Consider the following 24,706-nt stretch of genomic DNA (forward strand, 5'->3'; position numbering starts at 1 on the left):
AGAGAGAGCTGCTATCTCCCTTCTCCTGGGGCCCTGACCCCCAGCCAGGCCTCTCCATATACCCCCAGAAGGCCCACCATCTTGGTCCTTGCTGGCTGACCACCAAATCTCTAGGTCTTCCTCAACTACTAGAAATGGAAACCTGTTTCCTCTGTGGATAAGATTTGTGCCCAAGATGGGCCTGACCCAGAGTTAATCAGTGCGGTCCTGGTAAGGAAAAGGACAGCCTCAGAACCCCCTTCCCAGGACAGGAATGACTCCTTTGTCCCCTTCTTCCTTGCCTTGCTCTGTGATCCACCCTGCCACAGCTTGCCAACTATTCTGGGCGTTTTCAAGGGCTCCTGGAAGCTGGGTAGGTAAGAAGAGACTGCCTGCCTGGGACGAAAGTGTCTCAAGGTACAGAGCTTGTCAATGGGGCGAATCCAGACCAAATCCTTAATGAGCTCAAGGACTCTCACTAAAATCTCAGGGGCTTAGTCTCTACCTCTAATGAAGTAGCTCTGCCTACCTAATGGGATTGGGGAGATGGTGTTTTAGGGGGTGGGGGTTTAGATCTTGTCCTAGGTATATAGCAGATGGGACAGCAGAGTCCTCCTGCACACAGCTGCCTGTTTCTTTGTGCTCCTTTAGACTAAACCCTACCCCAGAGGCCTCAGGTAGGTGTCCTTCAGCCCCACATCCTCAAACCCTCCATGTTTGTCTCTTCCCTTTCTGTCCCCCAGAGGACTGGCAAAGCCCAAGGCTCGGAGAACCCAGGATGGTACACTCAGGGCCAGCCTGAGTCTCCCCCGGGGTGAGGGGCTGAGGAGTGGCCCTCAAATCCCCTGATGGCTGGTCTTTAAAGCTGGCCAAGCACAGCATTGTTTGACATCTTGGAAAAGAATCTGGCACTGCACATTTCTCCCATCTAAATCATTGTAAAGTAACTTAAAAGTTTGTACAAAAATGAGAAGTTGATCTCTGAATGGCCTGCCAGGCTATTGTAACCCAATATATTTTACCCTTAAACCAGAAATGTGTTTGTTTAGAAGCAAGTCACTGGCAAATGCCAAATCTGGAGGCATTTCCTCCCCTGCCCTGCCTCACGCCCCATTCCCTCAAACCTCTTCTTTATTCTCTGCATCCAAATTCTTCATCAGGGCATGAGAAACTGGGCCTTCCTTCCTCTTGGGCCATGTCAGCCCCAGGGAAGAAACTTGACATTCATTAGGCACCAACTGTGTGCCAGGTCCTACTCTGGGTGTATCAATGTATTTACTCCTCAGAGCTGTTTGTGGTGGCCCCGTTTAGAGAGCAGAAAAATGAGGACAGAGATGGGATCAGATTTGCCCAAGTTCTGTGTGCATTTATGCGTGGTGTCACCATGCACCTTATGTGTGAAACAGAGCCCTTGCTCCTTCCCCAGGGGCCAGAGGGAAAGACATCATCACCCGAGCCAACTGTGTCTGCCACCCAGAAGGTTCCCCTGCAGGGTCTCAGCCCTTACTCATGAGCAAACAGCTCAGAAGCAACTTGCTGAGAGCCTAACTCGTCCTGCAGATTCTAAGCCTGACCCAGGGCCTGAGAGGTCCCAGGCTTTGACTCACCCCTCCCCACCGAGAACTGGAAGGGTCCTAGGGCTGGGCCTGGAGGGGAAGATGCTGCCCCCTCCCTGGCTCCAGCAATGGCTCCCCTCTGTCTTTCATCTCCTGCCCTCCGTACTGTGAGCTGCACGCAGCAGTAATGGATTGCAGTGGACTTTTTTCAATTAGGCTGATTCCCCTCTGCCTGTTACTATAAAACTCCAGATGGTCTGGGGCTTCACGGTTCCCGGGGTATTTTCCCCCATTATTTTAATCTTCTTTCGTAACACACCCCACATGTGGGAACAGGGCCTCTCAAGGCTCTGAGCTCTGTGGATCAGCCATGCTTTCCTCTCCACTATGTTGCCTAGGCTTTCCTTTCCGTGTGGCAGCACGTCAGGCTGGGCCTGGGTTTGCTGAGATCAGAACCCATGTTGGGCCCAGTTTGAAATCCCAGGAGTAACTCCTAACAGCCTGGTTTCAGTGCTCTGTCAGTCCCTTGAGGAACCAAGCAGTTTATGGATGGGCAGCCATGTCAGTCAGACTCCAAGCCAGATCCAAGCTCTACTGGCTATGTGAGTATGGTGACATCACTTTTCTGAATCTCACTCGCCTCCTCTGCAGGGTGAGCCTGGGAAGTCACTCCACTGGCAGGGCACATTGCCTCAGTTCAGTGAAACACCCAGCGCTAGACAGTGGTAGGTGTCTGAGGGCTATCGCCAGATGCCTGGTATTTTGAGTTTATCCTACTCTCTCTTAGGATGGATTTCAATGTTGATATATTTCAAGTGAATGAGAAAAAGAAAATGTAGCCACTCATTCTGACATGTTTTGAGTCGATGAGACACCCATTCCCATGTGTGAGAGCCTTTGCTTCAAGCTGGATGAACCTGGAGTGTATCTGGTTAGTTGAACAGTATGTTTAAATTTACCCTGAACAAGATGTGTCCACGGAAATGTTGAAGGCCACTAGTAGCATCAAGACCAAGAGCCAAAGGATGCTACATGCATGCTTCAGTTCCCAAAAGCACCTTCCTGGGCTCTGGACAAGTGAGAGAACTCATCTATGATCATTCCCTCAGGGTGTAGAGATTAGATTGGTACCATACTGGAGTCAGTGGTGTGAGAGCTGATGACTCTGTCCAGCATCACCAGGACCAGATTGTACTGGCCAGAATGCCAGGATAAAAAAATGTAAGTGCTAAGGTACAAGAGAGCAAGGATAGACATTATCTGGTTGCTAAGTCTTCATTCTAGATGCCACGTGGGAGTGAACTGGGAGGAGGCAGGTAGCTATGTACATACTCAATGGGTAGAGAATAGAAGAAAAGCTGTTGGGCTGCTGGCTGATTGGATGCTGGGGTTAAGGAAAAGGGAACAGGTTCCTAGCTTCAGCATCTGAGTAGAAAAGGTGGTCCCGCCAGCAGAAGCCATGTTGGAGCACCCCAGGTGAATGGCATGGTGTCATTATCTGCTGGGCCTTGGCAGTAATTGTATAGGAGTAGTCTGAAAGGTTGTTCAGGATCAGAAACGCCAGGACTCGCTTGCACTGCCATGTGTGTGATTAAAGGTTCCCAGTGCTGCTTCCGACACTGGCTTGCCGGCTGTCTCTAGAACCCTGATGCCCCTGCATCTCTAACTGTCTGTGCTTGTACCTGCTGTCTCCCTGAAATGAAAGTCCTGGCGCCTCATTTGCCAAAACCTAGCCATAAGGGCTCAGGCCCTCTAGGCAGGGTTTGGTAATCTCCTGCCCTACAACTGGAGGCCCCCACCTGGTAGCACCATCCTCCTCAGAGCTGTATGTGGACTTTAAAGGCATTCTGTGCCCTTGCTGTTGGATGGTGGAGTGTGGTAAGGGGTGCAGAGCCAAAAGAGGAAAGAGGGTAGAGGTGCAGCTGGCCAGAGACTACCACAGGCAAACTGCCACTTAACCTGCTCTGCGGCCTTAAGCAACAGCTACAGTGACAAGATCAGAACTTGCTTTGTGTTGTTTCACTTAGGGCTCCCACCACCCTCCAAGGGTGATAGCACTCACCTAGTTTGCAGATGAGGAAACTGAGACTCACAGAGTGACTTGCCGGGATCACTCAGTGAGCAGCCAGGATTGTCTGCAGCAGGGGCCATATCTGCAGTCACTGAGCTCCCTGCCACTGGGCCTCAGCTCCTCATCTGACTGGGCAGAGTTATAAGCTCTCAGAAGGCCACAGGGAGAAGACAACGTGCTGTGGCAGCACCAGGCACAAGTGTTGAGTTCGATGATCACACTCAGCCTCCTGTCCCCGACCTCATCTGTGCAGTTGTTGAATAGAGATAATAGAAATGATCGCAGGGCCTGCAAGGGCTGAGCAGGTCTGGATCCTGGTCGGAGCATGAATCTGCCAGAATCTCAGACAAGAATAAAGCAGCAACCCTTCTCGCCCTGACACTTCCTCTAGATGTCCTTGAAGGGACAGACCACTCCCAGGACAGAGCTGGGGAGAGCAGACAGGACTGTGCTGAGAACCCTTCCGCCACAAACACAGGGGTTCTTCGTGTGGGATCGGGAAGGCTGCTCCCAGGCGGGAGGTGCTGCTTAAACAGAGGCATGTGTCTGCTGAGGGGGCAAAGGAAGGAAAGGGCCTTCGGGGCCTCGTGAATGTATTAAGAAAGACCTTTGGGATGGAGATTCCTGGCAAGTTCAGAGTCATCTCTCCACAGCTGATGAGTAGGATTATATGGGATGGGAGAGACATTTGGGGCATCCTCAAAGGCATTAACACAGATCCTGGACTTCTGAAAAATCTGTACATTAAATTGTCAGTTTGGGAAGGGAAGGCTTCCCAGGAGAGGTACAGTCTGAACAAAGGCAGGGGGGAGGACGAAACAGGTGTTTGGAAGCCCAGACAAATATCTACAGATGCCTGGTGGGAAAGAGGTAAACTGATCCCCAGAGTCTGACAGACTCTCCCAAAGTCAGAAAAATCACGCAGCTAAGAGTTATTGGTCTCCTCCAACAACCTTTCCGTTAAGTCAGTCAGTAAGTAAGAATAAAGGGCCAAGGTGGATGCTGAGGGGAAGCCTGATCCTGCCCAGGTTCCTTCATCACATGGGATGAACTTGGCACAGGCCTTTGCAGGTGAGCAGGAAGCAACTGGCCACCTGCTAGTCCCCATTCAGGATTTCCTTCTCGTTCTGATAAAAGAACAGGCCCCATAACTTGAAACCCAGCTCCATGAGCTTGCATTAGGCTGACCCCAGCAAGAGCCTGTACTGTGACCCCATTGGCATCCAAGGGGTCATTGTCTCTTACCCTTATCTTCATGGCTGTATAGGAATTTACGCTGAGACCTCTGCTCTTACCTCAGCCTCATGGTCCTCTTCTGTAACGGAAGAAACTGCCTTCTCTGTCAAACATAATGTGTCCCAATTCCTCCCAGACGTGTATAATAACCCTGTCCCTTCTAATTCCCAGGTCTTATACCCCCAATTCCCAGAGTTTAGTCCGACCCTGACCCCTTCCCAAGACCTACCCTACCCCTCTAGGAACAAGATCATACACCAAATGGACCACAGGATCTTACCTCTACCCACAGCTTCTCCAGACATCTCCCAAACCTACTAGTGGGTATTGCACCTTTAAAGTTGGCAAAGGCAATAAAGATAGATGACAGATCAGGGGAGAGGGAAAAAAAACCAGAACTTTTAGCAACTTCCTTCCATTGAGGGGAAGGCTAGAAGAGGGGTATAAAAGAGCTGTTTTGGAGCTCTGGCCCTCAAGGAACATGGCTACCCCCTCTTTGTCCCCAGCTGCCTGCTCCTAGCAACCCAAGGGGATGTGGTGCCACCTGAGTCCTAGCCTGGGATAGGTGATGGTGGCTGTCACACGTTTCAGAGTTTTGTAGCCAAACACCAGCACCATGACTGGAGCAGCAAGTGCCAGCCACTGCTGACCTTCACTGCAGGCTGAAACACACAGTTGCGAGGCCAGCTGGCGTGGGCAGACAGTGGGGGGAGGCAGAGGGAAGCTGGTAACGCCAAGCTAAAGGTTGGAACTGCTGCCTCACTCTGTGTCTGAGCAGGGATGGTCGGGAGAGGTGACCTTCCTTGTTGAGTGGCCTACATGAGTGTAGGCTGAAAACTGCCTTCTGCTAGAGGAGACTGGGCAGAGAGGCGGGTGGGCGGCCAGGCCACAGGGATAGAATATCAGGTCTGTGAGGCAAGGGCCACAGGATTGTATTGCTATGCCGAGGCTCCTGGGCAGCCGTGTGGCGACCAGGGCAGGGGAGGCAGGGAAAAGTTGTGAGATGTGAGAGGGTATGGAAGAGAGGTCTAACGTGACAGAGATCGCAGGGACAGACAGTTGGGGCCGTGAAGGATGATCTGGGTGGGCAGAGACCCCCACACGGTTCCTTCCTCTCACCACTCTGATTCATTTCTTCACATACTCTCTGCCAGGAACCTAAGTCGTGCTGTGTCTATTACATGGCCAGTACCCAGCATACACCACACTAGATGGTGGACAGAGGACAGTTAAATGACTAGATGATGACTCAAGACACTTCAGTGTACAAATGTGACTATTGGTCTCACAACGGTTATCAAGGATATAGTCCCTGATGCATAGCCACAGCCTCACCTTCGGAGAGGGGGCAGATACAACATCAAGGGTGCAGGGCACCCAAAGCCTCTCGGGGATGGAACCCTTCCAGTCCAGGCTGGACTCCCTCCTTCTGGGGTTCCATGTCCTTGGAGTTGCTGACCCCGGGGTGCATAGTTGGCATGTATGTAAGTTGTTACTCCCAAGGTCAGAAACAGAAAGGTCATCTGTCTCCCGCCCTAGCCACCTGATTCTAAGTCCTGCTACTTTCTGAGCCCTGAACACTCCTTGGGAAAGTGTTCCCAGATGCTTAGAGAGGACAGGAGGCAGTTTGGGCTGGGACAGGCAGGTTTAGGGGGTGCTGTTTCTAGGTGGGTGGGCCCTCAGGGCTGAGGGCATCCCTCATCAGCCTCTCCTGCAGTTTGAAGGCTGCAGTAAAGCCTTCTCCCGCCTGGAGAACCTGAAGATCCACCTGCGGAGTCACACAGGCGAGAAGCCATACCTGTGCCAGCACCCAGGTTGCCAGAAGGCCTTCAGCAACTCCAGCGACCGTGCCAAGCACCAACGCACCCACCTCGACACGGTAGGTAGGCCTGAAGTGGAGGCCCCGGGTGGAATAGGGCTGCACACAGACCCCACCGCTCTGCAGGGCAGGTTATGCTGTGGCAGGAGTAATGGGGACATGTTCTTTGTGTTATAGGATAATTAGTAGGCTCCCTGGCTTTCTACTAAGTGGATAGTTCCCCCCCCCCATCATTCTCCAGTTTTGAGGATGTGGGATGGGCTGACTAACCGTTAAAAGGGGTTTCAGTTGAGATTACCCTACTTGGCCCATGAATACCAGCCCAGACCCAAGTCTTTAGGGAAGTGGGTGCTCTTACCTCCCACACCTTCTCTTTGCCAGGCCAGCTATATCTGCATCCCGAGAAAGCCACTCCCTGCTCTTCCCACTCCTCACTTGAGGATAATGCATAGCTCTTTAGGCTGTCTTTGCCCCTTAAGGAGTTTTAGTGGGTGACACATACGATCCATCATCTTGCCACAGCAGCCTGACCATCCATATTGTGTCTCTTTCCACTTCCCATTCCTTAGGCCAGGTAGCAGACCCACAGCTCTGTCCTAGGCTGCCCTGTGCTTCCCCTGTACAAACGAGGACATAAGCAATTAACACAGCACTTTCAGAATGCCATTCCTATACTGACCTTGCTACCAAGGTCCCTGACCCATTTTGACACAGGAGGGAAGTGAGCTTAGGAACTCCCATGGCTGGACTCTGGCAGAGGTGACATGCCAGTCTCGCAGGTGCTGGGGAAGGTGGCATGTACCTAGGGAGGATCCCAACCCTATGTGCAGTACGAGGCTGGAGTCTGCTAGGAAACCCCCTGTCTGGACCTCCAGGCAGTTCTCTGCTCTGCTGCAGATGTGTGGGGAGCCGGAATAGGGCTAGGCACGTACACCTACCCTGAGGAAACAGAGGCCCAAGAGGGTAACTGAGCTGTTAGTGCAAGTTGTAAGCCATGAAGCAACAGAGGTCAAACCTGAGAAGACACCCAGCCCTCCAGGCCGCCGCCATTCCCAGTGCAGGCCTCAGTTTGTCTTACTTGATTGGCATGTTCAGAAGCATGGGGAGAGGAAGTCCCCTAATAGAGAGGCACACACAGCTGCTGGCTGTGGTGTCTTCTGTACAACTGGAGCAATTCTGTCGGGTGGGTGTGGGACTCAGAGGGAACCATGGTGGCGGGTGCTTAGCAGTGTCATACCTAGGGAGCCCTCAGAGATAGAACCATCTCCCATGTCCAGAGTGCTGTACAGACAAGGAAGAGTAGCCTTGTTGACAGGAATGACACAGCCCCAGTCTTGGAGCTTGTGTGGGGATTCCGGGCCTAGGGCAGCCACGGGGTTTCCTGAGGGCTCAGGGGAGCTGGGCCTGAGGAATGTTCTATACACGTCAAGCCCTGGAAAAACAAACACAAAGATGGGTCTTGCTGCCCTGTTTCCAAGTGAGCGTGCCTGCCACACAGAGCTATTTGTTTGCTTTTTGACCAAAGCGTGTGGATTTGTATCAGCAGTCCCAGAGGACAAGGCCTGGGGCCAGTCCGCTCAGGGCAGGGCAGGACTCTTGGGAGAGTGCTCTGGGGTTGGGTAGGGTCCCTAAGAGAGACTGTGTGTTAGGGTGGAGGTCAGGTCTCTAAATGTGTGGGACTCGCATGCTGAAGCAGGTGGTAGAAGTCCGGCAGGCCCCCCTCTCCCGCCCCTGCCTTCCTGTTGGCCTAGTCAACTTCTTACCACTGTCTCTCTCTTTTTCTTGTTCTCCATTCTTTAACCTGGCAATCTCCGTGACAGCTCCAAGGTATGGTTATGGTCATCTCTTTGTGCTTTTCCCGACAAGGCCCCGGACAGTGGCGCCTCTCCCAGCTTCCCTGCCTTTGGCAGGGGCACAGTTGCCTTGAGGCTTTGTGGGCAGCCCCACTTGTTGTGTCTGACTGGGCATGGAAGTCCCTGGGGATTATTCTAAGAGGTGCCATTTCCTACACACACACACCCTACCTACCTACCTCTGTGGTAGTCCCGGGGGCTCTGAACCACTCTGTTTAAAAAGGGAAGCCTTGTGAGCTTCATGCCTCTGTAGCTGGGGACCCCAAGTTGGACCATAAGTTGCCCTTCCCTGCAGGGTCTTCTGGATCATGACCAGAATTAGATGGGTCTCTCACTGGTAGAGCAGAGGGACAGTGGGAAGATCCAGCAGCACAGGGTGGGCAGTGTGGCCTGTGGGAATGAATCTCAGGCCAATCCAGAAGGCAGGATCTGAGCAAGGCGAGAGGAGGTGATGTGGTTTGGGGAGGACAGGGAGAACATTGTGGGGTATGCATGGGGATAGTGGTAGGAGGGAGACCCCAGTCAGTGACCTAGTTCCTGATCATCAGAGAGTCAGAGGGCCACAGAAGGGTGTGTGGAGGCAGGAAATGGCTGTGCTGTGGCAAAAACTCTGGGACTATGCATGGGAAGAGACATCCTGAAGGGGGCGTTCAAGAAGGAGAGAGGGGCTGATTTGAGGGTCCCCTGGTTGTCTTCCAGGACAAAGGGATGGTCACAAGGAGGGGGTTTGGCCCAGGCAGACAGCACAGCCTTTGGGCTCCTAGCTTGTGCTCTTTGAGGTCAATTTCCTCTGGTCTCCCAGTTATTGGAAGAAGGACCTTGGTTGCTGTGGCCCATCCAGGCTGGCCCCAGGACATCCCTCTTCATTCTTCTGCCTGGGACAACCTTTTGTGTACCCCTGCTCCACACACTGCTTTTGTGCAGTATGCAATGAGGGCACTTTTGTCACAGCCAGTGTGAGCCAGAAAGACAGACAGAGCTCATTCAGTCCCCTTTTGCAGACAGGAAGCAACTCACCTGCACTCCCAACACGGTGGCAGGAGGGGACACAAAGCTTCTCCTCTCCCAGGCCAGGTGCCTTACCCACTCATCCTTCTGGTGGCAGGTCACATAGGGGACCTTCACCGGGAACGGTGGCCTCTTACCTATCCCTCATGCCTCTCTGATGTTGCAGAAGCCATATGCTTGTCAGATCCCTGGCTGCTCCAAGCGCTACACAGACCCCAGCTCCCTCCGCAAGCACGTGAAGGCCCACTCAGCCAAAGAACAGCAGGTGCGTAAGAAGGTAGGTGGCCACAACCCAGACCCATCTCTGCAGACACCTCTAAGCCCAGCCACTTGTCCAGCACCAAACCAAATGCCTCACATCTGTGTGCATACCACTCTCTGTGCACTTGTAAATGCTACTGCTCTCCCATCTGCTTATGTTTGCCTCCCACCCAGTATACCAGCCCACAACCCTGCCCTTATCACCCACCAAGACACTCATACCCAGCCCTGGGCTAGGCATTGAAGATGCAAGACAAAAGACACAGTACCCATTTTCAGTGGCATGAGCTACACACCGAGAGGAGGCTCCTTATCATATGAGAATGACAGCAGGGAGGTTATATCTGGCACAGATAGAGAGCCTTGGCCCATCTGCAAGGGACCAGAAAGGTCCCCGGAAGAAGCACCAAGAACCATAGAGGATAATGGTTAGGGGTGTGAGCTCTGGTCCCAGCTGCAGGGCCTGCCTCTGTGCCTCCTCTTCCAGTTGCTGGCTAGGAATGAGTGGCAGAATATATATCCAAGGTTGAGCCTAGACCTGGCACAGACTCACAAACATAGACGGGGTGATAACGCGGTTAAATAAGGATCAGGATAAACAAATAGGCCGAATAGATGTTTATTCAGGGAGAAATAACTTACAACCTAGACAGATGAACACCAGGAAATTCAACCCGATCCTCTCCTGTCCGAGTCACGCCAGAAAGAGAGCGCCTTTCCTGGCCCCCTCCAACCTCCTACCACAGGTCACCTCCGCCCATCGCTCCACCCCCCAATGGGCGTGGTCAGTGCCACAGAACTATCTCACTACAGGGTGAAACTGCCATTCTCTTGGCAGTGTAGGCAGGTGAGTTCAGGTAAGAAGTGTGCCTGGTATGACCCATGGCGCATTTGGGGCCAGTGTCTATACTTAGCTGGGTGCCCTGCCTAGGATTCATTCAATACCATCACGTGATCTTGAGGGAACGAGAACAAGGAAAGTAGTGACGTGGTCCATCCAGGATGCAATGATGGAAACCTGGGCTGGGCCAGGCAGCATCAGTGGTGGTGCCCTTCACCAGGACTGAAACCCTGAGGAGAGAGGTTTGCACGAGAAAAGCAGCAGTGAGCTTCTAGGGGCTCCAGGTCCTGTCCTGACAGCACCCTGCCCTGGGCACTCAATCCCCAGAGCCATGGAAGTGGTGGGGATTACTCAAGTACCAGAGGCTGTGGGAGTTAAGGACAGGCAGGAGCCAGCCCAGTAGCACTAGCAAGGTAGAAAGGCACAGGAGCGAGCCTACTCACTCGCTTAAGCAATGTTAGAATAAAACAGCAAAACCCTATACAGACAGTTTCCATCCTGAGTAATGGGCAGATAGAGACAGGGTACCAGGAGCAAGCTTACCTCACGATGGAAGTCATCAGGGAGGCACTGGGAAACTATTTAAAGGGTACAGCAGAGGAGGGTGGAGTCAGTACATGCAGCAAGCTTACTGGTACAAATGTCACCACACCCTTGACTCACTGAAGTGGGACAAGCCACTAACCCAGTGGCTCCTCAACTAGACATTTTACCTGCTGTTTTTTATACTATAGCTGTCATCCTACAAGTAGGCCCTAGCTTATGTCCATTTCAGAGACGTAGGAACTGAGTCTACATTAACAAAATAGGTCAGTCACACAGCCCAGGAGAGAGAGCTAGGTTACCAGCTCCTGACACTGCCTCAGGGCATCAAGAGATGGCTCAGGCTTCTGTAAGCTGGAGCTAGGTGCCAAGGAGGCGGCTGTCCCCAGTGGACTGGTGCCCAAGGACCAGAGTCCTGCCCTGGTTTTCCCAGGCCTGTGCTTGGCTCACATTGAGCCCCCAGGGACCTGGGCGGCAGATCTGCAAACTTCCCAACAATAAGCATCCATTAGAGCCATCGGGGATGATGGATCTTTCTGGGTAAGGCGACCCTTGTATTATGACAAGTCCTTGGCAGCCCTGCTGCGTTTTGGAGAGAATTAGAAATGCTTTTCTTCCTTAATTCTCCTCTCCTGCTGTTCCTAATCCAATCGACATTGCGGTCTGCAAGAACATGCCTTGGCCCTCTTTTGCCAAAAACTTCATTTACATGGAAAACAGCTGCCGGGTCAGGCGCTGAGAGCCCAGTGCGAGACTGGCATGCTTTCCCCGCCTGGTCAGTCCTCTGCCTGGGAAGGTGGGAAACCCCTTGCAGCTGACTCTCAGCTGCCCAAGAACATGGGTAAGGCTCTGGGCTTCCCGGCACCTGTTTGGACCTGGAAAAGTGGATGCTTGGACAGGGCCTTGGTTCTTGACTTGTTTGGGATTTCCCCGGAGAAGGGTCAGCTCCCATACAGGTGCCTGCCCCCTTGTCACCCAGTGTCCTTAGAGCCCCACCATGTTTGTTTTTGCTCCACCTGGAGAAGTAAAGACGCTCTAAGGTAGTATCCAAGTGGTTGGTGTTAGCTAAATCATCCCAGCCAAGCTTTGCTGCTAGCCAGACACCAGCAAGTCACTGGGCCACTAATGTGACCCTGTAGGAGTCAGGCAGCTGGAGCCTAGCCAGTCACACACAGTACTTCACAAATCATGTTTTCTTTCATCGTCTCACATAGCCGTAGCCTGCAGTGGTAGAGGCAGTGACAACTCCAGAAAACAGGCAAGGTTGGTGAGACCCAGAGAAGTTGATTAGCAGCTGACACCCTGGGAATAAGGTGGTATATGATTGGGCCCCAAGCCTGGATTCTTTCCCGTGTCCCTCACGGCGACAGGGAGGATGAATGGAGAGAGGGGAGAAGGGACACTTGCTAAGAGACATCACTCCTACCGCCACAGGTTGCCCTAATGAGAGCTACAAAAGCCAGTAGTTATACTTGACCACACCTCAGGGACCATGAAGAAATCCCTCCCAAGAGACACAGGACCCCAACTCCAGCCTGAAAGGTTCTCCTCCCTCCTTCCTTCCTTGGCTCAGTGGCTGAAGGTATACCCAGCCTTTCTGGCATACTTCCCTCTAGGAACAGTCTAGTAAAGTCCTTGTGTGTCAGATCCTGTCCTCGAATCTCTTCTCACAAGTCCTTCCAGGGCCCAAAGCCTACTTTCCCAGTGAGGAAACCAGTACAGCATAGCAGGTCCTGCCTCGGGCTGCTACCTCTCCTGCCTTGTCCCCTGAAGCAGGGGATGCCTGTGGGCAGGGGGCCTGACATTCACACCTCCTCGATGCTTGTTCCCCAGATGCACACAGGTGCTGATCCAGAGACTGTTCTGTCCGAGTGTCTGGCACTGCAGCAACTCCATGCATCCACACCTTTGCCTGCCAGCAGGGGGAAGGGCAGCCAGAACCTGAGCCAGGAGCTGCTCCCAGGTATGTGTGCGTGAGGCAGGGCCAGGGCACAGCCAGTGGGGGCCCTTCTCTGCCAAGCATCCCTTGAGAGGACACAGGCACTCTGTCAGCCCAAGGGCAGATGGGAAAGCCTTGCAGAGTGCTTCCCTGTCCTGCCCCGCCCCCACTTTCAAGATGTCTTCTACTCTTCTAAATAGGTAGGTAAACACTCCTGAATAACCCCCAGTTGCCATAAGGTGGCGCCCACTCCCCCTTGTATGGCCCAAGGCCTCCCGGGTGGAACTGCACAAATGCACTGAGCCCCCTTCCTTCAACAAGGTTCCCCTTCCCTGCTCTCTGAACCTGTCTCCCCACCAGCCTGTGGCTAGGAACTCCTCTGGGGAAGGCCTGAGTTTGCCTCATCCCAGATCGAGCCTCACCCACATGGGGCGCATGCAGAATCAGGCTTGGGGGGAGGGGGAGGGACATGTGGCCCTGTCTGAAATACTGTGAAGACAGTCTGCATCCCTGAGTGTACACCAGGTTCTCATCCACAGTGAGGCATTCCAAGATGCACCCAACAGCCCCGATCTGGATTCGAGGTCCTGTTGAGTGTCCAGCATGACTTCTACCAAGGCTTTGAGGGGGTGGGCAGCTTAGCTGAAACCACAGCCTGCTCACTGCTGAATTCTGGGGCCCAGTGTTAGGGCTCTCTGGGCCGGACCCTGCAGGCCCGTTGGACAACACTCAGAGCCACTGGTCCAGTAAGAGCAGCAGCAGCTGGCTGCAGGGCACACTCCGGCCATGGCAGGGATCCTGGCTTCGTGGCTTGGGAACACTGCCCAGCTGTGGGCAGCATGGCCTTTAGAATCAGCCGATGATTTTTATGCCGTGCCTTCTACTCCTGCTCCCCGAGGAAACCACAGCCCCAGAGAGCTTGACTGCCCTCCGGGATTTCTTGAATTACTTCAATCACTTAAAGCATTTTTTTCCCTAATTTTACCCCCCCCTCCTGCCCCCAACACTGAGGTAATAGCAGTGGACTGTAAAACATGTCAAGGCCCTTAACCGACAGCCTGGAAAGGGCAGGCGTTCACCCATCTGCAAGGCCACTGTGCGAGGATGCCCCCAAGGTATATACAAGAAGGGATGCATGCAAGCAGGAGGGCTACAGACACACCCCAGCTAGGTACCCCAAAACTGCTGCACTGGGGCAGGCAAGGGCGTATGCTGTTGCCGGAACCCCAGGCTGATATGTTCCTGATGATGGGGCCACAGCTGGGGGGGGGGGGCCTGGATCCCAGAGGACTCACCAGACAAGGAGGATTCACCCATCCAGGTAACTAGCAGTGGGTCCGCCTAGGAGCCCCTTTGCCCTCTTTGAGGGGCAGGGACAGCCAGCCATCATTGTCTTTCAACAGATACTGTCTCACATAGTTCCCTATTGCAAGCCACACTGGTGAGAAACAGCTGCCAGGACACAAAGGAGGGAGGGCCTCCTGCTAACAGCATGCCTGCCTGCCTGCTCTGCTACCTAGTCTTGAGGGTGAAGTGTTCCTCAGTGTCCCTCCCATGCCTGCTGTGAGGACAAAGCTGAAAATAACCCCAGTCAGCTTCCCACTGCTCGACTCCACCGGGAGGTGCCAGCCTGAAACCATGCTCTTCAGTGAATGTCTCCTACCAGCTCTGTTAGGGCCACCCTACATAATTCCTCATACTTCTGTGTGCCAGCGAGAAGTGGGAAGGCTGCGCTGCACACAGACGCCCGTGGCACACAGCCTGAGTGTTCTTGATGATTGATGTTGCTGCTCTACAGCCCAAAGCGTTGTGGTTTGGGGAGGCTACAGGCCCAGTCCCACTTCTGTGGTCCTTTGGGGTCTGGTGATTTTTTTCATCCCATTCACTGCCCATGAGTCTGTCTGAACTATACAGATTCTGGAAGGGTCAGAAGAGTCCAAAACAGAGAGGGTGAGGAGGCGATGGTGTGAGCTTGTCACTGTCCAACCTGTGAGAGCACACTTACCAGGCAGGCAGGCAGGCAGGTCCCAGCCCGATGGGGTGCCATGATAGGCAGTAGGGACATGAGAAGTGTAATGTCAGATAGCAGAGGCTGTCAGCTTTCCAGCCTTCCCAGCTGTCAGGCCCCCAAACTGATTCAAGATGGCAGGCCAGGAGGTACTGAGGGAAGTGCAAAGTACAGGCTAAGCACCACCAAGCCTAGTTGCTTCCACAACCGCACTCCTCAGGTGCTACCTGAGGGGCAGGACGTGGTCAGGACGGGCAGCAATGGGTGGACAGCTGTGCTGTCCCTGGCACCACTGGGGAGGATAGCTTCAGGGTACGGCCCTGAGTCTGGGTGTCATGACTGGCTGGCCGCAATGCCTGTAGCAGAGCAAGATCCTCATTGGACACTGCAGACCCCAACTCAGCTGAAGCCTCTGCCTCAAATAGGCACCTTCTCCATTCAGCCCATGATGTTCAGAGAGTCCGCTTCTAAATTGTCAGGATAGATACGTGGAGGAAACTTGGCACGTAAATGCCATAGTTACCAACTGTGATGACTTAATGGGACTTCCCTTGGTATCACATAGCCACAGTCACTGTTGGGAGTTGCAGGTCATCTGGTCTTCAAAGTGCTGCTTTCCAATAGTGGCAGCTTAAAGACATTTGGGGCCCCATTACCACAGCTCCCTGGCCCTTCCTCAGGCCTGTACTCCAGCTCCATTCAGTTCCTTGAAATAGCCCCATAGGTTCTGATCAGAACGGCCCGTGCAGGATGAGCTAGCTTAGGATGCTAAGCAGCTGAGCCCACTCTGGAAGAAACCCGGATGTTCCCAGGCTAGTCCTTCAGAGGTACTATCTGGCCGGGGAGGGACTGGCCATCCGGTGGACTCTGCCCTGCTGTGACTGAGAGCATACCCCTGAGGGAGAGTCCTGGCAGGATGTCACCTTGATGACTGATTTCATCATCACCGATTTTAAGAAAAGTGACATTTCCATTCAACTAAGCGTCCTAGGTTTACCAAGAGGGCAAAATTTGTTCCATTTTTTCCCAGGCAGTGTAGGGAGCATCAGAAACATTCCACTCGAGCTGATGATGTCACTCAGTGACAAAGGTCTTGCCTATCATGTGGGGACCTAGATGCCACCTCCAGCCCCATAAAGCAAACTGCAGGCCTTGTCATGCCCATCTTAGGCCCTATCCCAGCGGTGGGGCCATCCTCTCCTGACAGGCTCTTCTGCAATGCTGCCTGCCCTCAGAGGTCCCCAGCCCCTCAGCTGGTCCTCTGGACCAACATATGACTTTGACCTGTTGGTTTGTTAGCCCACCCATGTTGACAAGTGATAAAAGAAAGGCGACTCCAACCCTTGGGTGGGACCCTAGCTTAGTGTCCAGCCTGGACCACTACCCATAGAAGGCCCTAGGAGCCCGTGGAATCAGCCTGTCCAGGCCAGCTGTCCAGTTGTTAACTCTGCAGCAGGCCACTGGATACCTGGGCTCTGCCTGCCTGTGTCTGAGGAGGCATAGTTTAGTCTATGCAGAGAGGGCTCCACTATCCTATGGCAGCACTGCTGACTGGAAGGTTCTGCCAAGCCCTGAGCTTCATTCTGCTTCTCTCTGATCCAAGGTCTCTCTCTGCTTCTGGGGTACGTAGCCATGCCCTGCTCTTCCAGAATGAAGCAGCCCACTGCAAGTTCCCAGCCCCACACAGTGTGCCCCATCATCTCATCAGAGTTGGCATCAGCTGTTAGCCGTGATCTGAACTGCACAGAGTGGTGCCATCACCTCCATTGATACACTGTCCTTTTTGTCATTCTCTCTCCATAAGCAGACAGTCATGGATCCTGAGATGTTCATACTCTAGCCAGTGGCCAAAGCCCACTGACATCTGTTTGGTTCCTTGCAGGTGTATATCCTGGCCCCGTCACCCCACAAAATGGGCTCGCTTCGGGCATCCTGTCCCCCTCCCATGATGTCCCTTCCAGGCACCACCCGCTGGAGGTCACCACTGGTTCCCACCACCACCTGTCCCCTCTGCCCACAGCTGAGAGCACCAGGGATGGGTATGTATGGCAAGCTGGTCCTCAGAGGTCACACCTGAGCACTTGTATAGGAGGGCCACAAGGCAGAGTGTGGCAGGTGACCTGTACACAGTCTGTCATGGCAGCAGCCTACATGTATGCATCATTGACTGGGTCTTGTACTCTGTACCACCTTCTGTGTACAATATTATTGATGTCTCCCAGGGACATCCCCCGCCCACCCCAGCAGAGGCAGATGATATTGGTTCCCAGGCTTCCAGCCACCCACATCCTTTCAGAGGCCCCTGGGAAAATTCTGCTGCAGCCAGGCTCCTCAGGAATACCCCTCTACCATCTCCTTGGGCATTTGATACCAGGCTTCCCATAGAGGGGCTAGCCTGGGTTCAGGAAGGTGGTAAGGACTACCTCCCCGTGCACAATGTTGCTTGTATCACCCAGTACATGTCCCATCCACAGTAGTCCCTGCCCTTTCCGCCTCCGGTCAGGCCACCTGTTTACTCAGTGGCTGGCCTCAGCATCTCCAGCCATAAGACATTAAAGCAGAGGCCCTTCCAGGGCTTTCTGCTTGGCCTCATTCATCACTGGCCTGCCGCCGCCGTGAGTACCCATCAGGGATGCCTGCAGTGAGAGGCAGAGTGATGACAAGACCCCAGCCCACCCGCCCAACCCCAGTCTGCAGAGCAGTAAGAGTTATCCCCAGCCGCCAGGCGCCCGGGTTCCGGATGCCTGCTGGAGAGAAGGGCCCCATGGCTGACACGGCCTGGGGCTAGCCTGAATGGGTTTCTTTTTCAGCCCCAGAGGAGTGATGGGCGGGAAGGCCTTCAGCTTCCCCTGCTTGCCAAAGTCAACAGGGACTGGCCACTTGAGGCTCCCCAGCGGCTTGCTGGGACGTTTAAATAGCTTGACAGAATTATCTGATTCACTCAAAACTATGCTAAGAGGGCCTGACTTCATGACCAAATGTATTTACCCTGGCTCAGGGGAGACACCAAATTTGGTGGGTTTCTTTCCCAGCCCTATGCAGGGAAGACACGAAACGGAGCCCTGGGGCTGCCAGCCAGGTCCAATGTAACTTATGTAGGCTTCAACTGAAGCTCAAGCCTGTGCTGTGGGAGTCACATGCCTGCCTCCAGAGAGGGCTCTAGGTAACCTTCTTGCCATTGGAGTGACACAGATCAGCCGGTGTGTCAGCTGTGCGCAGTTACATTCTGTTTAACTTCACTGGCTGTGAAGGTGGCAAAGGAGAATTTATGGCGAGTCTGCACAGAGAAAATAACCCTGGAAGCCACACATGCTTCACCCAGATCTGTGCTTGCTTCTCTCTTACAAATTCATCCATAGGGTTTAGGGCTGAGTGGGTTAGAAACCTACTTGCGGTGGCGCATGTTGGCATACACCCGAAACAAACAGGACACTGAGGCAAGAGGGTGGCAAGTTTAAGGGCAGCCTGGACTAAACAAACAGGGAGATGCTGTCTCACAAAGAACCAGTTTGTCACCTGCCTGGCCCCTTCCTGGTGATACGGAAGACCCACAGCTGGCCCGCTCTGCAAGGAACTGCTGGGTTTTTGGTGCTCAGGTGAGGAAACAGAACAAGACAGGCACCACACAGTTCTGAAGAAAAAAGAACTTCTCATCTGGGTGAATCTTGGCCTGGCCTCTGCCAGGAGAATGGACAGTGGTCGTGCAGTGTGTGGCATTACACAGAGGGAGACCCTGTCCCCCGTGGTCTGCAGACTGTAACGACTGGGGAGGTTGAGTGCATAGATTCGATGAGGACTTGGCTTGGACTTCAGGAAGTGATGTCCCTGAGTGTGTGGAGATGGCTGTGGGAGCAGAAGGTACCGCCAGTGTGTCCCTGGATCTCCTGTCCCCGCAGAGCCCGAGTTCCCACGTCTAGTAGGAGGATGAGGAGGATGTGCTTCCCTTGACAGGTCACAGAGCGCGGTTCTCAGCCTTCCTAATGCTGCGACCCTTTAAACAGTTCCTCATGTTGTAGTGACACCCTCCCAACCATAGAATTATTTTGTTGCTACTTCATAACTAATTTTGCTAGTTATGAATCATAATGTAAATATCTGGTTTGCAGTGAGTCTGATATGTGACCCCCCAAAGGGGTGGAGACCCACAGGTTGAGAACCATTGATATAGCTGGCCCAGCAAATCCACAAGTCAAACAAACCAAAGCCTTGGAGACGTTGCCATTGCCCTTGCTGCCTCCACCGTGCATATATGCACTGCCAGGCTGCAAGCCCTGTTCTTGGATGGGTTCAGAGTCCTCATGAGCAGAACTCAAAGGTTAGGATGGAAACCTGAGGCAGGAGCCTGTCCTGGAGGGTCTGCAGTAAACCTGGGTGACACTCAATACAACCGCACTCAAGCCCTGTGGCCTCAACTCACAAGAGCTTCCAAAGAGCACAGGCTTGGACCTGGATCCCTCAAGTTGTGTATGAATGCAAGTGGTGAGCCTCCCATCATGGAAGCTGTGCAAGTAGAAGACAGCTGGCCAGGGAGAGAGATAGGAGAGGCTCCCTCAAATACACTGCATAGCAGAATAAAATGCCAATGAGGACGTAAATTCACTGTACTGGGATCATTCGTTACCGTGGTTTTGATCTTCACTAAAACCTGTGGGGGCAATGCTGTGTGGGCCACGTGGACAGAAAGTACTGTGCAGCCTCTCTGAACTTTGGTTTCCTGATCTACAAAGGGGACCTCTAGTGAATAGGATGGTCTGTTCTACCCCACATCAGTAGGCCAGAGTCACACACAATTGGAGGGGCTGGTCACCAGGGGTGGGTGCTATTTAACCCATGATAGTGACAGCTGCAGCATGTCGGGAAGTAAACATAGCACCCTGCAGGGAAACAAGGCTCCCAACATTCCAAGGTCTGTGCCAAGTGGAAGCCGCTAACAGTTTGAACTCTGGTCCGTGGATTTCCAAAATCATGGGCAGCTCTGTTCCTCATTCATTGGGCAGTCCTGAAAACCACGTTCTCAACTAAAATATAACTCCCATTAGAACATGGCCAAGAAAGAGGCCCATGGATGTGTTTGTGGCATTGTGAATTAGAGCAGGTGGTGAGGCCCTGGGTCGTGCCTCACCATGACGACATAATGGTGTCTGTCCTCAACAGCCTGGGGCCTGGCCTTCTCTCACCCATGGTCAGCCCACTGAAGGGTCTTGGCCCCCCACCGCTGCCACCATCCTCCCAGAGTCAGTCTCCAGGGGGTCAGCCATTCTCCACACTCCCCAGCAAGCAGACCTACCCACCCTTCCAGAGCCCACCACCACCCCCTCTACCCAGCCCCCAAGGTAAGCTGCGCTCAACCACTGTGACCAAGAGGACTGGCATGGGGGCTGGGGGAGGCAGGTGGGTACCCTGAACAACAGGTTGGGTTCTGAGGGCCACATTGGGCTTCTTGCCTTAGTGACAGACAAGAGAGGCCCACTGCTTGGAGGAAGACTGGGTGGGTGTGGTAGGAATGGAGGTGGGGGCCAAGCATCCCATCAGCTGCAGCCTTTAGCCAGTCACGTAGGACTGCCTTCCTATCCCTCTTCCTTTCCCTGTGCTCTCTTCTCATTCACACCCTCAATGCATGGACCAGACAGCAAGAGGGCTGATCCCCCCTATGACTTCAGCCTTCCCTCCATCACTGCAGTCCCTGCCTCCTCTTGCAGGCTACCAAGGCAGTTTCCATTCCATCCAGAACTGCTTCCCTTATGGTGACTGCTACCGGACCACTGAGCCAGCAGCCTCCAGGGATGGACTGGTGTGTGATGCCCATGGTTTCAACTCTGTAAGACCCAACACCTACTCCAGCCTCAGCGCACCTTTACCTGCCCCAGGTAAGCTGCCCGAAGTCTCCCTTCCCTGAACACTACCATGGCTAGCCCTGTTGGGGCCTGTACACTGTCTGTTTAAGGTGGTAAGGCCTCCCAAGTAGAGATAAAACCACCAGAAGACAGCATTCCTGCCATAGCTTTGCCCGAGTGTGTCTAGATGCTATGAGTCCCTAGCCTCTCTGAATTAGACCAGAACTCACGGTCCTAATAGTGTTTCACACTGAGTGTTTATCAGGCACCTGCTGAGGTCTGAGATTGAGACAGATGCTGATCCCTGCTTCACAGGAAGGGACGGTGCCTGGGGCATGCCTGTCCCCGCGCAGGGCCAAGGATCTGAGAGTGGAGGAGCTGGGAGTCTATTGCTCTAGCCCTGGCTGGCTAGAGAAGTACAGTGGACAGGGAGGGCTGCATGTTCCAGAGTTGGAATCGGGCTCTGTCCAGCAGGCAGGGGGCAGTGCTCAGGGCAGCATATTGGTGGTTAGAGCCTCCTGAATTACCTAAGCCGAGCTCCACCCAAATCAGCCCCAGAGTCCAGATCTACAGGAAGCTATTAAAGCCCTACAGATGGCTTTCGAGGAGCACAATGGGGGCTGAGGGGCATGGACATTAGGCACGGGGCCAGGCAGGGGGGCCGCTGGTAAACACTGAACTATGACCAGCATCATTGGGGTTGGCTGTGTGTGCATGTTCCCACACCTGCTCTATGTCTGTTCTCCCATGTTGTGAGCACGTCTGTGTGCATGTATGGCTGGCCCAGGTGGTTCTGGGCACTCTGAGGAACACCTATGGCCCATGCATGCATTCCCTGTGCTGTACTGATGTTCATATACCAGCCTCTCTGACATTACCTACCCTGAGACTCACGCTAACTCATGGACAGGCGTGCACCTGTGTGTGTGTGAGCATGTGGACCTGCTTCAGGTTGCCATGCGCTTGTGTGTGTAGAACCCTGTGAGTACCATAAACATTCACCTGTAGGTCAACGTGGGCCACATATACATACATGATAAGCCTGTGTGCAGGCCACCTGTGGGATCAGTACCCCACTCTGTGCCCATACTGCTGGCCTTCACCATTCTGTGCTCCTGGCCCCAACCAGGGGGTGTTTGTCGATTTAACCGTCTGACACCAGGACAGGTGAATGCTTTGCGTCTGTCCGCAGCACCTGTTCCAACTGTATTCAACTGCCTCACTGCCAGCTCCCTCCCATCAAGGTGACAGTAGTCCCAGGATGAACCAGCATGTGGGCCAAAAGGCTTTGGTTCACCCCACCCCCATTGCACAGATGTGGGAGACCCAGGCCCACTTGCCAAAGCCACATAAATCATGGCAGCAGCTCAGGGACAGGACAGCAGTTAGGTCTCTGCCTCAAGTCAAGTACCCCGAGCAGTGATCTCACCCTGGAAACAGCGTGTCCATCAGAAAAGCCAGGTGTCTCTAGGGCCGGATGGACCTGCATTTAAAAGCCATCCCGCCCCCCTTACTAGCAGTGTGACCTTAGATGGACACCAGTCTTCCCCGAGCCCACCCTTTCACCCTAAAGATAGGAGTCCCACATCACAGAACCAAGTTTCAGGGGAGAATAAGGAGCTGGGTTCCTTCTGCCAAGAGGGGCCAACCTCTGAAGGTAGGTGCTATGACGCTCCCCCACTCCCTCCCTCCGTCCCTCCCTCCACACCGCAGTCAAGCCCTGGAGAGGGGCTATGCCCAGCCTGTCTTCCCAGCTGCCCTGCGCTCTCTGACCCCTCTCCACCCTGGTCCCCCATCTGTAGGCTCTATGAAAGGAACAATGGGTCACATAGCCCAGCCTCTGCCATCCTCCGACTCTATCCGCTCTGCTCTCTGCCCACAGGCTATGAGGCCCTGGCAGAAACCCCATGTCCCACAGCACTGCAACCACAGCCATCTGAAGACCTGGTGTCCAGGGGTCCCGAGGACTGTGACTTCTTCCCCAATGGGGCCTTTGACCACTGCCTGAGTCACATCCCCTCCATCTACACAGACACCTGAACGAGTCCTGCTATACCTGCCTGCCCAGCTCCTGACACTACTTCACCTGCTTGCCATCAGCCCTGGAGCTTCCCACAAGGGGCAGCCAGGCCACATAATAGGGCACGTCCCTGGCTGGAGGACTGTCTAGCCTCAGAGCTGCCTGCCAAGTACTGTGGCCCTATGACAGTCCCTTGACTGTGTCTTTCTCTCCCCCTAAGGTTCTCAAATCACAGACCTCGTGTATATACAATGTACAGGACCTCTTTTCCACCTCCTTATGAGTTTTATATTTTTGGTTTTACAAGAAAAACATTAAAAACTGGAAACTAGATATGAAGGCTTGGTTCTGCTTTGGGGTTCGGCCTAAGGAGGGGAGTGCATGAAGAACCTAATGCCCAGGAGGCCCTGGGCTACAGCCATGTAAACATTCTTCTCCCATCCTCTACATTGGTCCTTACAGACCAGGCCAGTCCCAAGGCAGCACGGCCAGATGCAGATAGCTCCAGGTCAGGGGAGCAGATGGGGGCTGAGAGGCGCTCAGAGTCGGCCCCCATCATCACACACACCCTGATCATGGAGCCAGGCTACTCTACCGTCTCTGAGCCCTCAGCCATTGGAAAGCCAGCTTTGGCTCTGCTGTCTAGACTATGCGAGTCAAGGACACCATGAGACTGGGGACGCCTTTAGGAACAGTGTCCCAACAGCCCCAGAAAGCGAGAGGCAAAAGTAGGTCCCCCACAGATGAGCGGGAATGCAGAGAGCATGGTGCTCAGGGGAACCCACACTCACTCAGGGCCCCAGCCTGTGGAGGAGGCCAATCCTGCTTCTCTCTCCCACTTTGCCTGTGTCCAGCCCAGACCACAGACCCACGTCTGTCCTGTAGAGGTGGCCTAGAAGGGGGCTTCATGGCGGTGTCACCTGAGGAGAAGATGAAGGAGAGCCCTGCCTTATCTCTGTTGGCGGGAGGCCAAGGGGGGTTAAGTCAGCCACCCGCTACTCCAGTAACGCCCTTGGGAGGGTCTTCTCCCTCACTGAGCGGCAGCCGCCAGGTCACAGCCCCGGCCCAGTCTACCTGGCTAAGTGAGAAGGGAAGGACGCAGATGACCCCATTCTTCAGAAAGGAAACTGAGGCTCCTAGGTCACCCAGCCAAGCTGGGCTCCATGCTTGGTCCCTCTGTCACCCAGCAGCACCCCAATCACGCCAATTATGTGAGTTCTTCCAAAAGCCTGGAAACGCTCACTGTTCTATGTTCCTGCTGTTCTGGGAGTTCAGGACCCTGTGGGTACTGGAGCCAGGGAGGCACCGGCGTGGTTCGCAGGGTCACACCTGTGCCCACAGTCTTCCCGTATAAGCAGTCTCCATCCAGCCCACACTCCAGGCTTGGCGGCAGCTCTTACTTGCCTTTCAAGCGTGCCATGGACCTGATGGCTACCCTCTCCCTGGACTGCAACAGCCTTTGCATCACTGTCATCTTTGCCTAAGAGAGCCAGGTGTCCCATTGTATAGATTGAGAAACTGAGGGATGGTGAAGTAACCCGCCTGTGTGATGCAGCCACCCTGTGCCCTTGGCCCTCAGACTCAGGGTTCCCTGCCTCCCTCATCAGCCTCAGCCCTGGCCTCCTGGTGCGGGCCCTGTCCAGGCTCCCAGTGGGGAAAGGCCAACCTAAGTCCCAGCACAAAGGGCCCCTGACTCCCACCCAGGGTGCCCTTCCCATCCACCCATCCCCTACTTTTT

The 24,706-nt window shown here is 53.9% G+C and overlaps 1 protein-coding gene across 4 annotated transcripts in view; it reads left to right on the top strand.

Annotated features, from left to right (window-relative positions):
- The window catches only part of Glis1 (GLIS family zinc finger 1), a 181,016-nt gene extending 157,715 nt beyond the window's left edge, over positions 1-23,301 (top strand). For 2 of the 4 annotated variants that reach the window (XM_051188384.1, XM_051188381.1), the window contains exons 5-11: positions 6,560-6,721; positions 9,689-9,799; positions 13,001-13,130; positions 16,997-17,153; positions 20,269-20,447; positions 20,814-20,981; positions 22,831-23,301. In XM_051188384.1, the coding sequence (XP_051044341.1) occupies positions 6,560-6,721; positions 9,689-9,799; positions 13,001-13,130; positions 16,997-17,153; positions 20,269-20,447; positions 20,814-20,981; positions 22,831-22,988 (1,065 nt within the window). In that variant the 3' untranslated portion in view covers positions 22,989-23,301. The remainder of the gene's footprint in view (positions 1-6,559; positions 6,722-9,688; positions 9,800-13,000; positions 13,131-16,996; positions 17,154-20,268; positions 20,448-20,813; positions 20,982-22,830) is intronic. The other 2 variants (XM_051188382.1, XM_051188383.1) reach the window with 2 other exon arrangements.
- The last annotated feature ends 1,405 nt before the right edge of the window (positions 23,302-24,706 follow it).

Source organism: Phodopus roborovskii, unplaced genomic scaffold, assembly GCF_943737965.1.
Source record: "Phodopus roborovskii unplaced genomic scaffold, PHOROB, whole genome shotgun sequence".
NCBI classification, from domain to species: domain Eukaryota; kingdom Metazoa; phylum Chordata; class Mammalia; order Rodentia; family Cricetidae; genus Phodopus; species Phodopus roborovskii.